This window comes from Fulmarus glacialis, unplaced genomic scaffold (assembly GCF_000690835.1).
Source record: "Fulmarus glacialis isolate BGI_N327 unplaced genomic scaffold, ASM69083v1 scaffold28615, whole genome shotgun sequence".
Classification (NCBI taxonomy): Eukaryota; Metazoa; Chordata; class Aves; order Procellariiformes; family Procellariidae; genus Fulmarus; species Fulmarus glacialis.
Window position 1 is genome coordinate 62,376 of NW_009211619.1, and position 13,299 is coordinate 75,674.

Sequence of the window (13,299 nt, forward strand, 5' to 3'; positions counted from 1 at the left end):
TTAAGTTGAAATAGGACATAAATATATCCGACAGGATCGAATAGGTTAGGTTGACTTCAGTTATTCGGATTCTATCTTCCCCCCCACCCCCTGCAAACGAAATCTTTTTTGATGTGGAGGTATAAGAGGTGTGTCCTAAATGCCACTTGGCTAGTGCTGCCCTGCAGTACTTGCTTGGTTTGTTTGCTAGCTCTCTCAAGAATCTTTCCTGTGTATAAACCACTTGTACAGCTTTAACCTTACAGTACATTGGCTAGAGTATACCTGGCTTAGCCCCATCCTTAGCCCCTGTAAAAGCAAGAAGCTATTATTTATTCCTTACGAAATTAATTGATGCTCTGCCTAAAATGTTATTTATATAATATTAGTTAATATAGTAAGCTGAAGTGTAATGTTAAAATATTCTCATTTTAACTTTAATCCTTTCTTTAAGGCAGATGAATAATTTTTTTTATTTTCAGGTGTACAATCAAATAATCATATTAACAAGGTAGTAAGTCATCCCACACTTCCTGTAACTATTACAGCACATGAAGATAGACACATCAAGTTTTTTGACAACAAAACGGGTAAGGATAAAGAGAACCTAACTTGTATGTATGAGTATATTTAAAGTAAATCTGGATGGACGTAGGGAGAATCCATTTGTAGAGAACTTACTAGTGATGCAGTTTGACACAAGAGAACTTCTGGTATTCATAAGATTAAACCTCTTAGTACTTTTTCTATGAAATAGTGATATCTGTTGCAACTGTGCCTTCAGCAGTCAGAAAATACTCTCTCAAAACAGGCAGAGATAGTTGTGAGGGACAAGGAGGTCCTCTTAAGTTAGCACTTTGCTAATTTATAGAATATGTCTGCCATGTTCTTCCTGTCTTCATTATTTCCATGCTTTTAACTCTAAGCATATATCAGTTATGTTTACTATCAGTAGTAAAGAACATTGCTTAGTACCTATTAGGGCAAGAAATAATCCTACAGTCATTATAGTAATGGAATCCCGTGTTATACTAAAGTTGCTGATTAAGTTTATACAACAGAAGAGGATCTGGAAAAAAGAGGGGAAAGAAGGGTATAAGGAAAAACTGCACAGTCTGTTATGACAAAAAGGTTGGAATAATTGTAAGAACAAACATAAATTTCCCGTTCATCAAATTGTCAGTCACTTTCTGCATGTTACCCTACCAAAGTTGGAAGAAAAAAAAAATCAGCATAAGCTGACTTCAAGTAAGCACATGTGCAAACCCCCTGTTTTAAGTGTGTTTGGGTGGGGTGGGGAGTGGTGTTCTTGGATTTTTTGTTTTTAAAAGCAAAAAGCTAAGACATTTTTTCACCTTCTCACCTGCCATGGATGTATGTGTTTGAATTGTGGTCATTAAACGTGTTGCAATGATTGTCCTGAAATTAAAATGTATTACTTTAGAGAAACAAAGATATAGAATAAGGAGAAAAATCTTGCATAAGCAAATAATTGGGTCAAAGACAGGAAACAGAATGTAGAAGTAAACGGTCATTTTGTGAAATAAAAAGTTACCAAGTCCTGGAGGGATCAGCAATAGTTCAACATAATATGAATCATCTGGACAGGGGACAGTGTGTTGACAGTTTGCTGACATTCATTAATTCAGGGTATTAAAGATGAAGGTTGACGAGGAAGAACTGAAGATCTTAATAGACTTAAGAGCAGGCAAATTGAATTCCATGTGGATAAATGTGAAACGATGCATGTAAGGAAAAACAAACTTTATAATATAAAATAATAATCACTGGGCTGACTGTTCTTACTCAAGGTGAAACCTCGGAGTTATAAGAAGAGGTTAGATGAAAATGTCAGTTTGGCGCTTAGCAGTCAGAACAGCAAAATGAATGTTAGGAGGAGGGAAAGGAATAAACAACAAAAAGAATCATTGTTAATACCTTTGTATGAATTCTTGGTGTATCCACATGTGTACTTCGTGTTACGCCAGTCTCCTTTATTTCAAAAGGGATATAACCAAATTAAAATGTTTCAGAGAATGGTTAAAAAAATGATCAGAGACCTTCAGTAGCTTTTAGCTTCTTCAGGAAGAATCTTAGAAACTAAATAGGCTGAGATTCTTCAGGAAGACAGACAACTGGGCAAAGATGATATACCTTCTTCATGTTAGTCATGGTCTTGTAGGAATTTATTTGCTCTCTTTTCCAATACATGAACTAAGGTTCAGTTGATAACCCCCAACAGGTGACAGGTTCAGAACAGAAAGAGGTAGGTGTTCTTATAACGTGCAGTTCAACATTTTGGAACTCCTTCCAAAAAGCATCATGAGATGCTAAAAGATGTTATTACGAATCCAGGAATGGAGGCCACTGAAAAGAAATGCATTAAGAGTAGTTGAATGCAGAGATAACACCTCTGGTTTGTGACATAACTGAACAGTTAATTATTAGAAGCTGGAGAGTATTCTGGGCAAATATCACTTATAGTTGCCCTGTTCTAATTTCCTTCCCTGGTTTATCATCAATAGCCTCTCTTCTAGCAATGACAGAGTTAGATGGACCTTTGGGATGACTCAGTAAGTCTTTTTATAAAGCTTTGTCAACACTTTGTCCTACTGGGGCAGGTATTAGGACATTTAAGGGACTAAAATTTGAGGTTCTAACCCAGTCATTTTAGGATTGTTTTTTGTTGTCATTGCTACCCAGTAAAGATGCCAGACGGATAAAAAGAGTGCTTATAGTGGGAATACCTTTTTGAGAGTTGTATGTCATTTACCCATATGTTTATACAAGAGTCTGCAGTTGAAACTTAATAATTTCTAATGCAATTGTATCATTCAGATATTATTAGAATATAAATAAGCATGTTATTCTATATTGCATGTAGTGGGAACTTTATTTTTAAAAGAAACAATACTTCACAGGAAATTCATTGTTTATTTTGCTTTTAGGTAAAATGATCCATTCTATGGTTGCTCATTTGGATGCTGTCACAAGTCTAGCTGTAGATCCTAATGGAATCTATTTAATGTCTGGAAGTAAGGGTTTTTTCATATTCTGTATGCTCTATAAATTTTGGATTTGTGATACACTTAAGTGTCTGACAAATCTAACTTTGTCTTTTGCCTTTTTTTTTTTCTTTTTTTCCTAAACAGGCCATGATTGTTCCATTAGGTTATGGAATTTGGACAGCAAAACATGTGTGCAAGAAATAACAGCTCATAGGAAAAAGCTGGATGAATCAATTTATGATGTAGCATTTCATCCGTCAAAAGCATATATTGCCAGTGCAGGAGCTGATGCCCTTGCCAAAGTATTTGTGTGACATAGCAAAACAAACCTGCATCATAACAGCAGGTCTGTTTGGACAAAAAAGAGGGAATGCGTCACTGCCATCAACTATAAGGTTACCAATAAGACACTACATCTGATCTGCCTGGGTGAAGGCTCTTATGTGGGACAGGTATAAGTTGGTGAAAAGCCACCACATCCTGAACAATGTCAGGCTCATTCATTTAACTGTAATTACTGTATTTGGGGGGGTAGGGAGAAATGCAAAAGAGAAAACCAGTATTTGTAGCCTTGACTGGATATGAACTGAGCGTATGTCTGTTCTTTAGGTGTCTTTAAGCAAACGTGGAGTCTGATCTTACAAAAGACTTTATTTTGGACTCTGTGTGCTGCCTTAGGGTTAGGAATGTGGTGCTCTTGTGGGGGGAAGTGAGCTCCAAGAGTAGCTTTCTTTTCATCTCTTAGTAATCTTCTGTTTATCAGTTGAATGCCACAGATTCCCCTTTTAAACTTTTATTTTGCTTTAAAGAAAAGGAAATTTAACTTAAAATATTTTAGCATTAGTTGCACAAAATGTTTGGATAAAATTCTAGTTTTTATAAGTCTTTTTATATATTTAGCCTGTCACAACAGTGCTCAAGATTGTATTGACAATGTTTTTCTGCATTATAGAACCCTAAAACACAGAGATCTCACTGACCCGCTGCCGTGTAACCACACTCTTCCCTTCTTTTGCCTAATACAGCTCAGCTAAGTCCTTGCATAAGGATGCTAATTCATCATCATCGCATAACTGTCTTCATAAATAAAGGACTGTAAAATGTGTTCAAAGGAAACACAGAGGGGTTAACACCCCCAAATGAACTCTTTTAAAAAAAAAAAAAAAATTAATCTTGGCATCCTATCACTATGTGATATTTTGTACATCTTACTGTATTTACGAATTTATTTATCAAGGATTACCCATCTTGCTAATGGCCTATTGTTATTTATTTCACTTTTTGTTGGTCTTTATATCCTTTTATGTAGTGTGTTAAAGGGCCCTGTATATCTATTATGGCACTCTTTTTGAACAGTCTGAAATAGATGAGAAAATGGGACATTTGATAATTCTAAAGTTGCAAACCAAGAATTTCTTTTTCCTCTGATTAAGTACCTGGAGTGGAGTTGATTCCAAAAAACAATCTTGTTTCAGAACTTTTGGAGTGAAAAATATTTTTATTTGCGTTTCAAATAGAATACAAAAGTAGTTGATTCAAGATTCATAAATCTGCTGTGTTTTGACTAGTTATTCCCTGCTTTTATTTTATTTTCAGATGTGCTTCAGTTTATGGTGTAACTAAAGATTTTGTTTGTGTAATGCATGATTAATACAATAAAGTATTTTTTCTAGTCTTCCACAAAACTTTTCTGATCAGTTTGCGAGTTTTGATGAGTTTTGTAAGGTTTCTGTTTTACAAACTATGAATCAGCAAATTTTTAAGATTGTACCACATAGCAAAAGTACAGCTGTTGAAAAATAATGTATATAAAATGCATATAATAAATATTAAATGGTGTACCTGTATGTTACTGTTGGCTACATTATTTTGTGTTGCACAGTTTGAAAGTGTCATTCTACAAATTACTAAATTAGGTCTAAATTTTAGCAAAATGACCATTTGTTTATTATGCTTATAAGCTGCTTTGCTTTTGGAAAATTGTAATAGTTGTCTGGATGTCAACCAACTGTTCAGTTTCAAGCAGCAGTACCCACATATAAGAACATGTTTCCACAGTATTTTTAAAGATTTTTACAAGAACAAATTTAAAATTGTAGTGTATTCTTAGAGCCTTTATAAGATGATAATCACCCTGTTTTTCACTATATCTGTATATGAAGTGATTCTCAAGTGATTTAGGCGCCAGAAAGATATTCTCTTTTTATTTCAAACTGCCACTCAATCGTTGTGTTGAATGGGAAAAAAAAAAATACTAATTTTTAAATGCTTAAAATTTGCCCATATGTCAAATGTTACCTATTAACCTTTGTCCATTTCTTTACAAGTCCTCCAATAAAGATGATGCACAAAAGGGCAATCTTTTTGCAAAAGGCTAAGCTGCAGGTCAACATTTAGCTACTCTGATGAGTCACTTTCCTGCAAGTGTATCAGCAGAAGCAGAATACCACGATATGAATCTTAGATTTTCATGTAATAGTAGTATATTTAGGTGTAAATTACCTTAAGCTGGAACATGTTCCTGTAAGTGGTTGTAACTGTATTGTTCCATGTAAGTTTCCGGTTTTGCAGTAGGAATGTATCTCATGCCATCTCATGTCAAGCAAATTAGATTTAAAAAAAAAAAAAAAAAAGGAAAAAAAGGTGCTCATGGTAGGCAGAATACTGCAGTTATATTCTGAAATTAATTTTGTTTTAGTAATAATGTTACGTTGTTTGAAATGTTACAGTAAATTATAATTGTATAGAAATTGGAGAATTTTGTCTTTTATCATGAAGATTGAGGTGAGGCCTTTCAGTAACTGCTTGTAGGACACTAAGACTTTACTTTTGAAAGTAACATTCAGCTGATTTGCACTTTTTGTTCCTTCCAGTCTAAAGCATTCAACTAATCAACAGACAAGAGAGTATTTGAATTTTATTGGACGTAATTTCGTAATCGCCTTTTCTGAAGCCAAACATTGTTTCTGGCAGCTTTTCCAGACTGCTGCATTTTAATGCTTAAATGAAATGTGATTGTTTAATAAACATTGCCATGCATAACATTTACTTTTTTTTTAATTGTATTAAAATTGAAATGGTAAAACCAAAAATATTTGCTTATTTTCCTCAATTGAAATCTTAACGGTCATCTTAGTTCACTAATGCATAGTGGATCAAATGCTGTAATGAGTCTTCATTTATTGAATATTGACAATAATCTCTAATACAGTCTTAGTTTATTTATTGTGGGGTGTATAACATGCCAAAACCTTTTTGTTTTTTGTCTTTTAGAACAGAAGAGCTGTAGTACTGGTGATGGGGAAAAAACGATAGTGCTGAAATAAATGTTTTCATTCAGCAAAAACACCTCAACTTATGAAAGGACTGATTTACTGCTGCTCTTTAAGTAAGACCCAAAGGACTTGCGCTCAGAACCTGAATGCAAAGATGTCTAAATGTGCTTAATAATACATTTAGTATTTAGGGTATGATTGATGTAACAGGCTTACTCCCCATCTTGCTTTTTATTGTAGGAACTGTTCTAAGCAGATGAGTGGTGCCTTTAATCCAGCATCTTGTCTACATAAATATCAAATACATCTGAAAAAGGGTGTAACAAGCCCTGATCAAGAACCTTCCCTAATTTAGAAGTCCTAAGGAAGAATTTATTTGCCAGGAGATAATTGGTAGATATTCCTAGTGGAAGAACTCTGTGGGCTTGAGGATACATTATGAGAGCTGTCCATTTCTCCTATGTTAACTGATTTATTTTAAAATGGATAGCACTCTGTGTCCTGGCATACTCTTACTATTACGTGCTTCTCTGTAGCACTTCCCATCTCAAATCAGTGGAAAGCTTCTTGGTCACACAGTGCTGACTGCTCTTCCTTCTAGCTACCATATCACATAAAAGGTGTCTCAAACAAATGCATCCCAGTTGAGCAACTGGTACTTTTGCAGGGAGGCTAAACACACAGATAAGGTGGTCTACACAAATCCTGCTGGGAAAATGAGTGTAACTTTTTTCCTCCCAGATAAGGTACGTGGCATGAAAGTATGACTGACTTTACCTTTTAGTTGTGTTTGGTTTCATTACAGTGTGTATACGTGTGTGTGTATATATATGCATTTATGTTCTTTTTTTTAAGAACTTTTTTAAAAGAAAAAATTAACAAAAACGGAAGGCTCCGGAATTGTTTTTAAATGCTATATCTGAGGTAAGCATGAATGAAGGTTCAAGTTCCGTATTTAATACTTGCTCTGTTGATACTCGGAGAATACACATCCTTGAGTCCTATGCAAACTAAATGGCTTATTAATAGATTTTTAAAAATACATAGTTCAAGCTACAAAACATTATAAATGTCGTAAAAATACATTGCTTTGTTTTCTAATTTTAACATAGAACCAAATTTTGACTGACTTGATAGTGGGAAACAACATGCTTTCTTTTTAGTCCTCCCTCTTACCTGGATATCTTAATAAGATGACAAGAGAAGTCATCTAGACTTTCTGAAAGTGTGCATATAGCAACAAAATACTTCTATTTTTTTTTTATATTTACAGAGTTTAAGGAAGTTATTTAGCTGGTGAGATCCCTAGTAATGAAAAGGAAGCAATGTGAGGCACCCGAGGTCATAAGGCTCTTCTTTTCAAGAATCACTGAACCTCTGACTTCAGTGCTGTAAAAGTCTGCTGAAGACAGTATACTGAAAGTTGTTGATGTGTACTTCAACAGTAGCTATGGTTTAATTTCTTTAGATGCACGTCATACTGAACAGATGTCAGTGAAGCCTGTTTTTTTTGTGATCTAGAACCTTATTAGGAGATCTTTAATTTTCTAATTATTAATTCCCATACATCTTGAATTTGGTATTGATAATATTTCTTCCTGGAATGTCATGTCTTGTGTTCCAGCTGATTTGGTCTAGTTTTCCTGAAGCAAAATAACTGGGAAGGCCAACCGTTGGCCAACCCTTAGCCATCCTAGTGCACTGACAGTGTGTAGGAGCAGTGCTAGGGCGTTTAATCTGGCAGTAGAATAATTCTTGCTTTGATTGTATGTAGTGCTATAACATAACATTGTCAGAGTAACACTAAATCTCTAGCATGCTCTCTTAACTGGAGGAGGGAGAAGATTTGATTCCTACAAGCATGTGGCTCCACTTTATGTTCTCTGTTGGGACCCTGAGCTATTGGTGGTTGTTAGCTATTGACCTCTAACAAATAGCAAGTAGCAGCTTTAACCATTTAATATCTTCATATGCAAACAACTTTTGATGCTCTCATTTTAAATTGATTCAAATCAATGGATTTACAGAATTAAAAACTCTAAAGGATCAGTGCTGTGAACTTACATATATATATATATTTGTAAAACTGAGACTACAGGTAGGAATTTAATAGTGATCTTGTACTAGCTGTGTTGGTTAAAGGCTGCCTCTTAAACCAAGTATTATTGAGAGCTGTATCTGTTTTAGTGAAGTTCAAAAGTATTGATGTTGCCCTATTCTTTACAAGTGGCATTAATCCTTTGAAAAGTGATCATCTTTCAAACAAAAATAAAGATAACGCTAGCTTAATTATTATGTGGCTCGTAGAATTGTTCGTTTCTATCACAAAAGATACGGGGTGAGATTTATAACCTCTTAAGGTGAAACGCTCCATTCTACTTCAGAGAGTACTGGACACCTTAGAATAAATATTTCACTTGGTGATCAAGAAGTATTTGCTTTTGGGATGTCTTGAACTTGGATGTATTGGAGACCCTTTAACCTGAAGGGAGAATACCACCATAAGAGAATGATTTGCAGCTCTACCCTCAGGTGCCTTTCTGACAAAAAATAAATAGGATTGGCTATGTGACCAATTTTTTTAAGCAGTTTTCAACGTAATTTGAAGAGGAGATTTTTGCAGCTGAACATTTTTGATGATATTCTAAAGATTTTTAATTCTATTCAATCTTACACATTCATTAGTGCTAGCTGACTTGCTAACTTCTTTCTCCCATCTGCTTTTGTCTCTCAACTCTCAGCTTTTCTTGAAAGCTCCAGAGGCTTTGAGAAACCCGTAGGAGGAAAGAGTTGCTCATATAAATGTTAGGTCGTGAATCCATGCGTGATCTACAGAAATCTATGAACTCTTTGAACTCTTGAGAGGATGAGTTTATAAGCCTGGCGCATGGAGGTGTGTGGCCCACCTGCTGGGTGGGGCAGAGCTGATGGGGTTCACCTGGTGGTGCCACCTGGAGAAGGCAATAATGGCTGCTTCTGGACTGGGGACAGAGTGGGGCTGCAGGAGTCCAGCAGCAAGCTGTGAGCAGGCAGGGCGGGAGACATGTTGCCCTTCCTGCCTGCAGCCATTTTCGTGTTGGTGGAGGGGGAGAGCTGCTCTTGTTGTCCACTGTTGGTCACATACCCCTGAGGTGTTTTCCTGAGGCTTCTCCCTTGCCTCCACCTGCAGCTTGACTTGCTGTGTGACTGTTGGGAGCTGTTGCTTCTCCTCTGGCCACCAGCCTGGGGCGATCCTGGTGAGTCTGGAGGCTGGGCAGGGGGAGCGACCGATTGCATCTGGGCACTCCCCAGACTGAGCCTGAGAGCTGCCGGGTTTTCACTCATGAACAGCGGCTGGCCAAGGGGACATGTTTTCCCCTCACGAAAGGAGGCTTGCCCAAGGGGGTTGTATGCTACCGGTGACTTTCTGGTGACTGGCCTGGCTGGCTTTTTTAAGCAGATTTTGTCCTATTTTTCCAGGTGTCTTTCCTCTCCAGTTGTTCTTTCATACCTTGAGATGGGTGGATTTCTTGTTGTTGAGTTGTTTTTTTAATGAATATGTGGAGTTTTTTCTTTCCAAAGAAGAAGCTTTTCTGAGGAAAAAGCTTCTCATTTCATTAGAGGCATCTTGCTTCTAAGCTCTTGTCAGACTTACAATTCAGTGTGAATAAAGAGCTCCTGCTTCATGCAGAAGTAGTGTCTTCCTTCCCTGAAATCTCAGCAACGGCTGGGAGCAAAAAAAACCCCAAACCCTTCGGCTCCCTTGGGGAAGTACCCTGTGTGCAGCAGGCGGGGAGGCACCGAGGAGGGTGCGGGGCCCTTGCTGCTGCGGCCTCTTGCACAGGCGGGCTGCCGCGGCTCAGCTGGTGAGCAGCGTCGGGCCTCTGGGAGAAGCGGTTGGCGGCTGCGGATGCTGGTGGCAGGAGCTCAAAAGCAGAAGCTCTTGCAAGGTCCTGCAGACACTCTGCATGCAGTGGCAGTACATTGAACTCTGTGTCACGGCTCCATTTTATGTGCCTGGTGCTTTTGGTGGACTGATGGGTAGCCAGAGGTTTCCCCTGGATTGCCTTACCTGGAGTTTTTCTGTGTTACTTAGAAATACCATTGCATCTTAACGACAGCAAATCTTTTTAAATGCTTTTCAATACCACTTCATTACTAGGGTAGTTGTTCACCAAACAGGAGCTGGTTTTTAGCTTCCCGAATTAGTGCTTTGACTCTTTTGCCTTTGATAACCCAGGTGACTGATTCTGCCAGTCTTAGTAAGTGTAGTTTTCTGTTAAGATGATTTAGCTAACAGTTGTCGTACAGAAGAATTTCTGAGAGGCTGGAAATATTTTCCCCAATCTGAGTGATCTATACCTTACAGTTTCATGGTACATATGCATTACATTCTGTCAGAAACTTTTTTTTTCCCCGGCAGATATTTGGGCTTACAGAGGCAACTGATCGCGGTCATTTTCTCTTAATTGTGTGTGTTAGTCTGGTCTCTGTTTAGATTTGAGCAAATCAGACCATTGGGGAGTAAAGTCCTTGTTGATGTATTTGCTACCAGTGTGCTGTGCCGATGGTTCTGTTTTGTTTCTAAACAGGCTCCTAGTCCTCACCAGAATTAGTAGTTCAATAGGACGAAGTTGTGTACCTCACCTCATCTGGAATATTCAGATGGGAGAAAGCCATTGTCTTCCCATCTTCCTTTTCTGAGCAAGTAGTGTATTATTAAAATACCCGAGAGTAAGTGTCAGAGAATTCTGGAAATTACATAATTGTGAATTTGGTTTTGATTTAAAATGACTATTTTAATGGTATAGATTGTTTGATTTGAAACTTAAGAAAAATTTAAAAGTAGTGCTAAGTTAGTAAGTAATTTTTTTCCGTCTAATTCAAATTATTTTCCTAAACTTTGCCAGTCTTTGCTCGGTCTTTTGACTTCTTGTCTCTAACTTGCATTCTTCGGCAGAGAATTGTTTATCATATTTGTAATCTGATCACATACACTAGGGCAGAAAAATAGTTCTTATCCCTTTGCTTACATTCTACCATACTCTGACTGCTGTTAAGTAGTAAAAGGTGTATCGGACTTCAGCGGAGGTTGGAAAAGTTTTGTTAGCATTTGCTAGCAAAGACAGCTATGCTGTATGCCGGTGTCTTAGGAACTGGTCCAGTATGAAGTTCAGCTGTAGGTTCAGTTATACCCTGAGGCTGAGGGTATATTCAAACCGACAGCGCCTGGCTTCCAGGAGAGTGCCCTCAGCGTGAGGTTAGGCTTCCTGGCAGCCAGGAAGCGATGCCACCTGCTCCTTTTGGCTGTAGTAAACAAACTGGCCATGGTGCTGTTTCCCTTCATGATCCTGGGACGGCTAGAGTTCGGCTGACCCTGCTAGCATTTGCAGACTGCTCTGGTGGTGGGATGTAAAGAAAAATAGTAAGCACATAGTATTCATTTGTATGTAGAAACAAATGAATGTAAACAAATTTGAGTGTAACAAAAATAATAAATACCCTTCAGGTGATGGAAGTGGCTTATGGTCAAGGATACTTCACTAACCAAACTTGATTGTTTGAAAGGAAAGGAAATTTTGATTCTAATGAGATTAAATTCAAAATGGGCAGTGTGCTTCAAAGCAGAGATTAAGCCCTTGGATTTTATGATAGACTGCAAATTTTCAGGACCTATTCTTCCTTTAGCTGAAGTCAGAGGCAAAATTCCTGTTGAAGCCAAAGCAGGCAAAAGAATGTGTGCTCCAGTTGATAGAAAGGTACTCATACTTAAATTATAAACTGTTCAATGGAAGTTTCCATATATTTGATGTCTGTATTTGGATGGCAGTTGATCACAAGCTGTTCAAAAACATTCTGCTTCAGCTTCTCAGGAAAACCCTTTATGTTTACTGTTCCAGGACCAAACCAAAGCCAGTCAGTAAGATTTTTTTGATTGATTATGTTAGGCTGGAGATCTAAGCCTCCACTTTCCAGGTGGTTTGTTAAAGATACAAGTTGATCTTTGACAATGTGCTCAGGCCTTGCATGCAACAGGGACGTTTTCTGATTTTTGTGGCTTTGATGCTTTCTGGGGCTGACTTACCCTTCAGCTTAATGAAAGGAAGGAAAGTGCTGAGAAAACTAGAATCTCTGCGTTTAAAAGCAGTGACTTTGGCGAAGTTTCATAGTGATACTGAGAGTTGCCCCATTAGAAATATGGCTTAAAATCAAGGCATAGAAAGTTGGTCACTGCTTTTCTTCTTCAGATCAGGGGAAAAGAAAATACAATGTTTGTATTGTATGGTGCCATACTTAGTAGAAGAGAAAACCTATGTGACAACACTAATATGAATTGCAAATAGAAGTAATTAAAACATTTATGGGAGGAACAACTGTTCTAATGAATCTATTCTACTTCATATGTGCCAAACCCCTCCTGTTCTTCCCCCTCTCTTCCCGCCTCAAAATTACTTTGTAAGTTGTAGAGACGTATAGACATTGGCTTTTAGATGCAAATATTTTTTGGCTGGTTTCTACATAGCTCTTCTTTATTGACATTGATTTTGAAAGGCAAAGTAAATAGTTTTAAAGTGATTATTTTCTCTTGAGAATATTAGGATCGTCTTAATTTTGCATTTTTCTTGTTCCTTGCTGGTTCAATATTAATAGTTTCATGACCAGTGATAAAGATTGACTTCTGAAACCTGTTCTGCTTGCACGCAGCTTGAGGATGTAATATAAAAGACTTTTGCTACCAGGTTGTAGGTATGAAGACTTTTCTGCAGTTTACTGACCTTCAGTCCTGGACTGTTGTATACCTGCTTTTCCTATATACTGCACTTGTCAGACAAGTGTGCAGCTAGAAAGCGTCATGCTATCAAAAGATGTATATACAAGGTGATTCATGGTCAGAGAGGATCTAAATGCCTAAGATTTGGATGAAGTGTAAAATCTGAGGTGCCTTGGCACTGGAATTGGAGACCCTGGCCTGGGTACGAAGGTGTTCTCTGCAGAGCCTGGGGCCATGCCAGCACCTTGGGATAAAAATTCTTAATAAATGACCTGCAAGTTCAGCA

At 37.5% G+C, this 13,299-nt stretch overlaps 1 protein-coding gene across 1 annotated transcript in view; it reads left to right on the top strand.

Moving 5' to 3' along the window:
- STRN3 (striatin, calmodulin binding protein 3) overlaps positions 1-6,079 on the top strand; it is a 47,692-nt gene extending 41,613 nt beyond the window's left edge. Inside the window, exons 15-17 of the mRNA XM_009577613.1 lie at positions 462-569; positions 2,928-3,014; positions 3,132-6,079. Of these exons, the coding sequence (XP_009575908.1) occupies positions 462-569; positions 2,928-3,014; positions 3,132-3,301 (365 nt within the window). The 3' untranslated portion in view covers positions 3,302-6,079. The remainder of the gene's footprint in view (positions 1-461; positions 570-2,927; positions 3,015-3,131) is intronic.
- Positions 6,080-13,299: the final 7,220 nt, after the last annotated feature.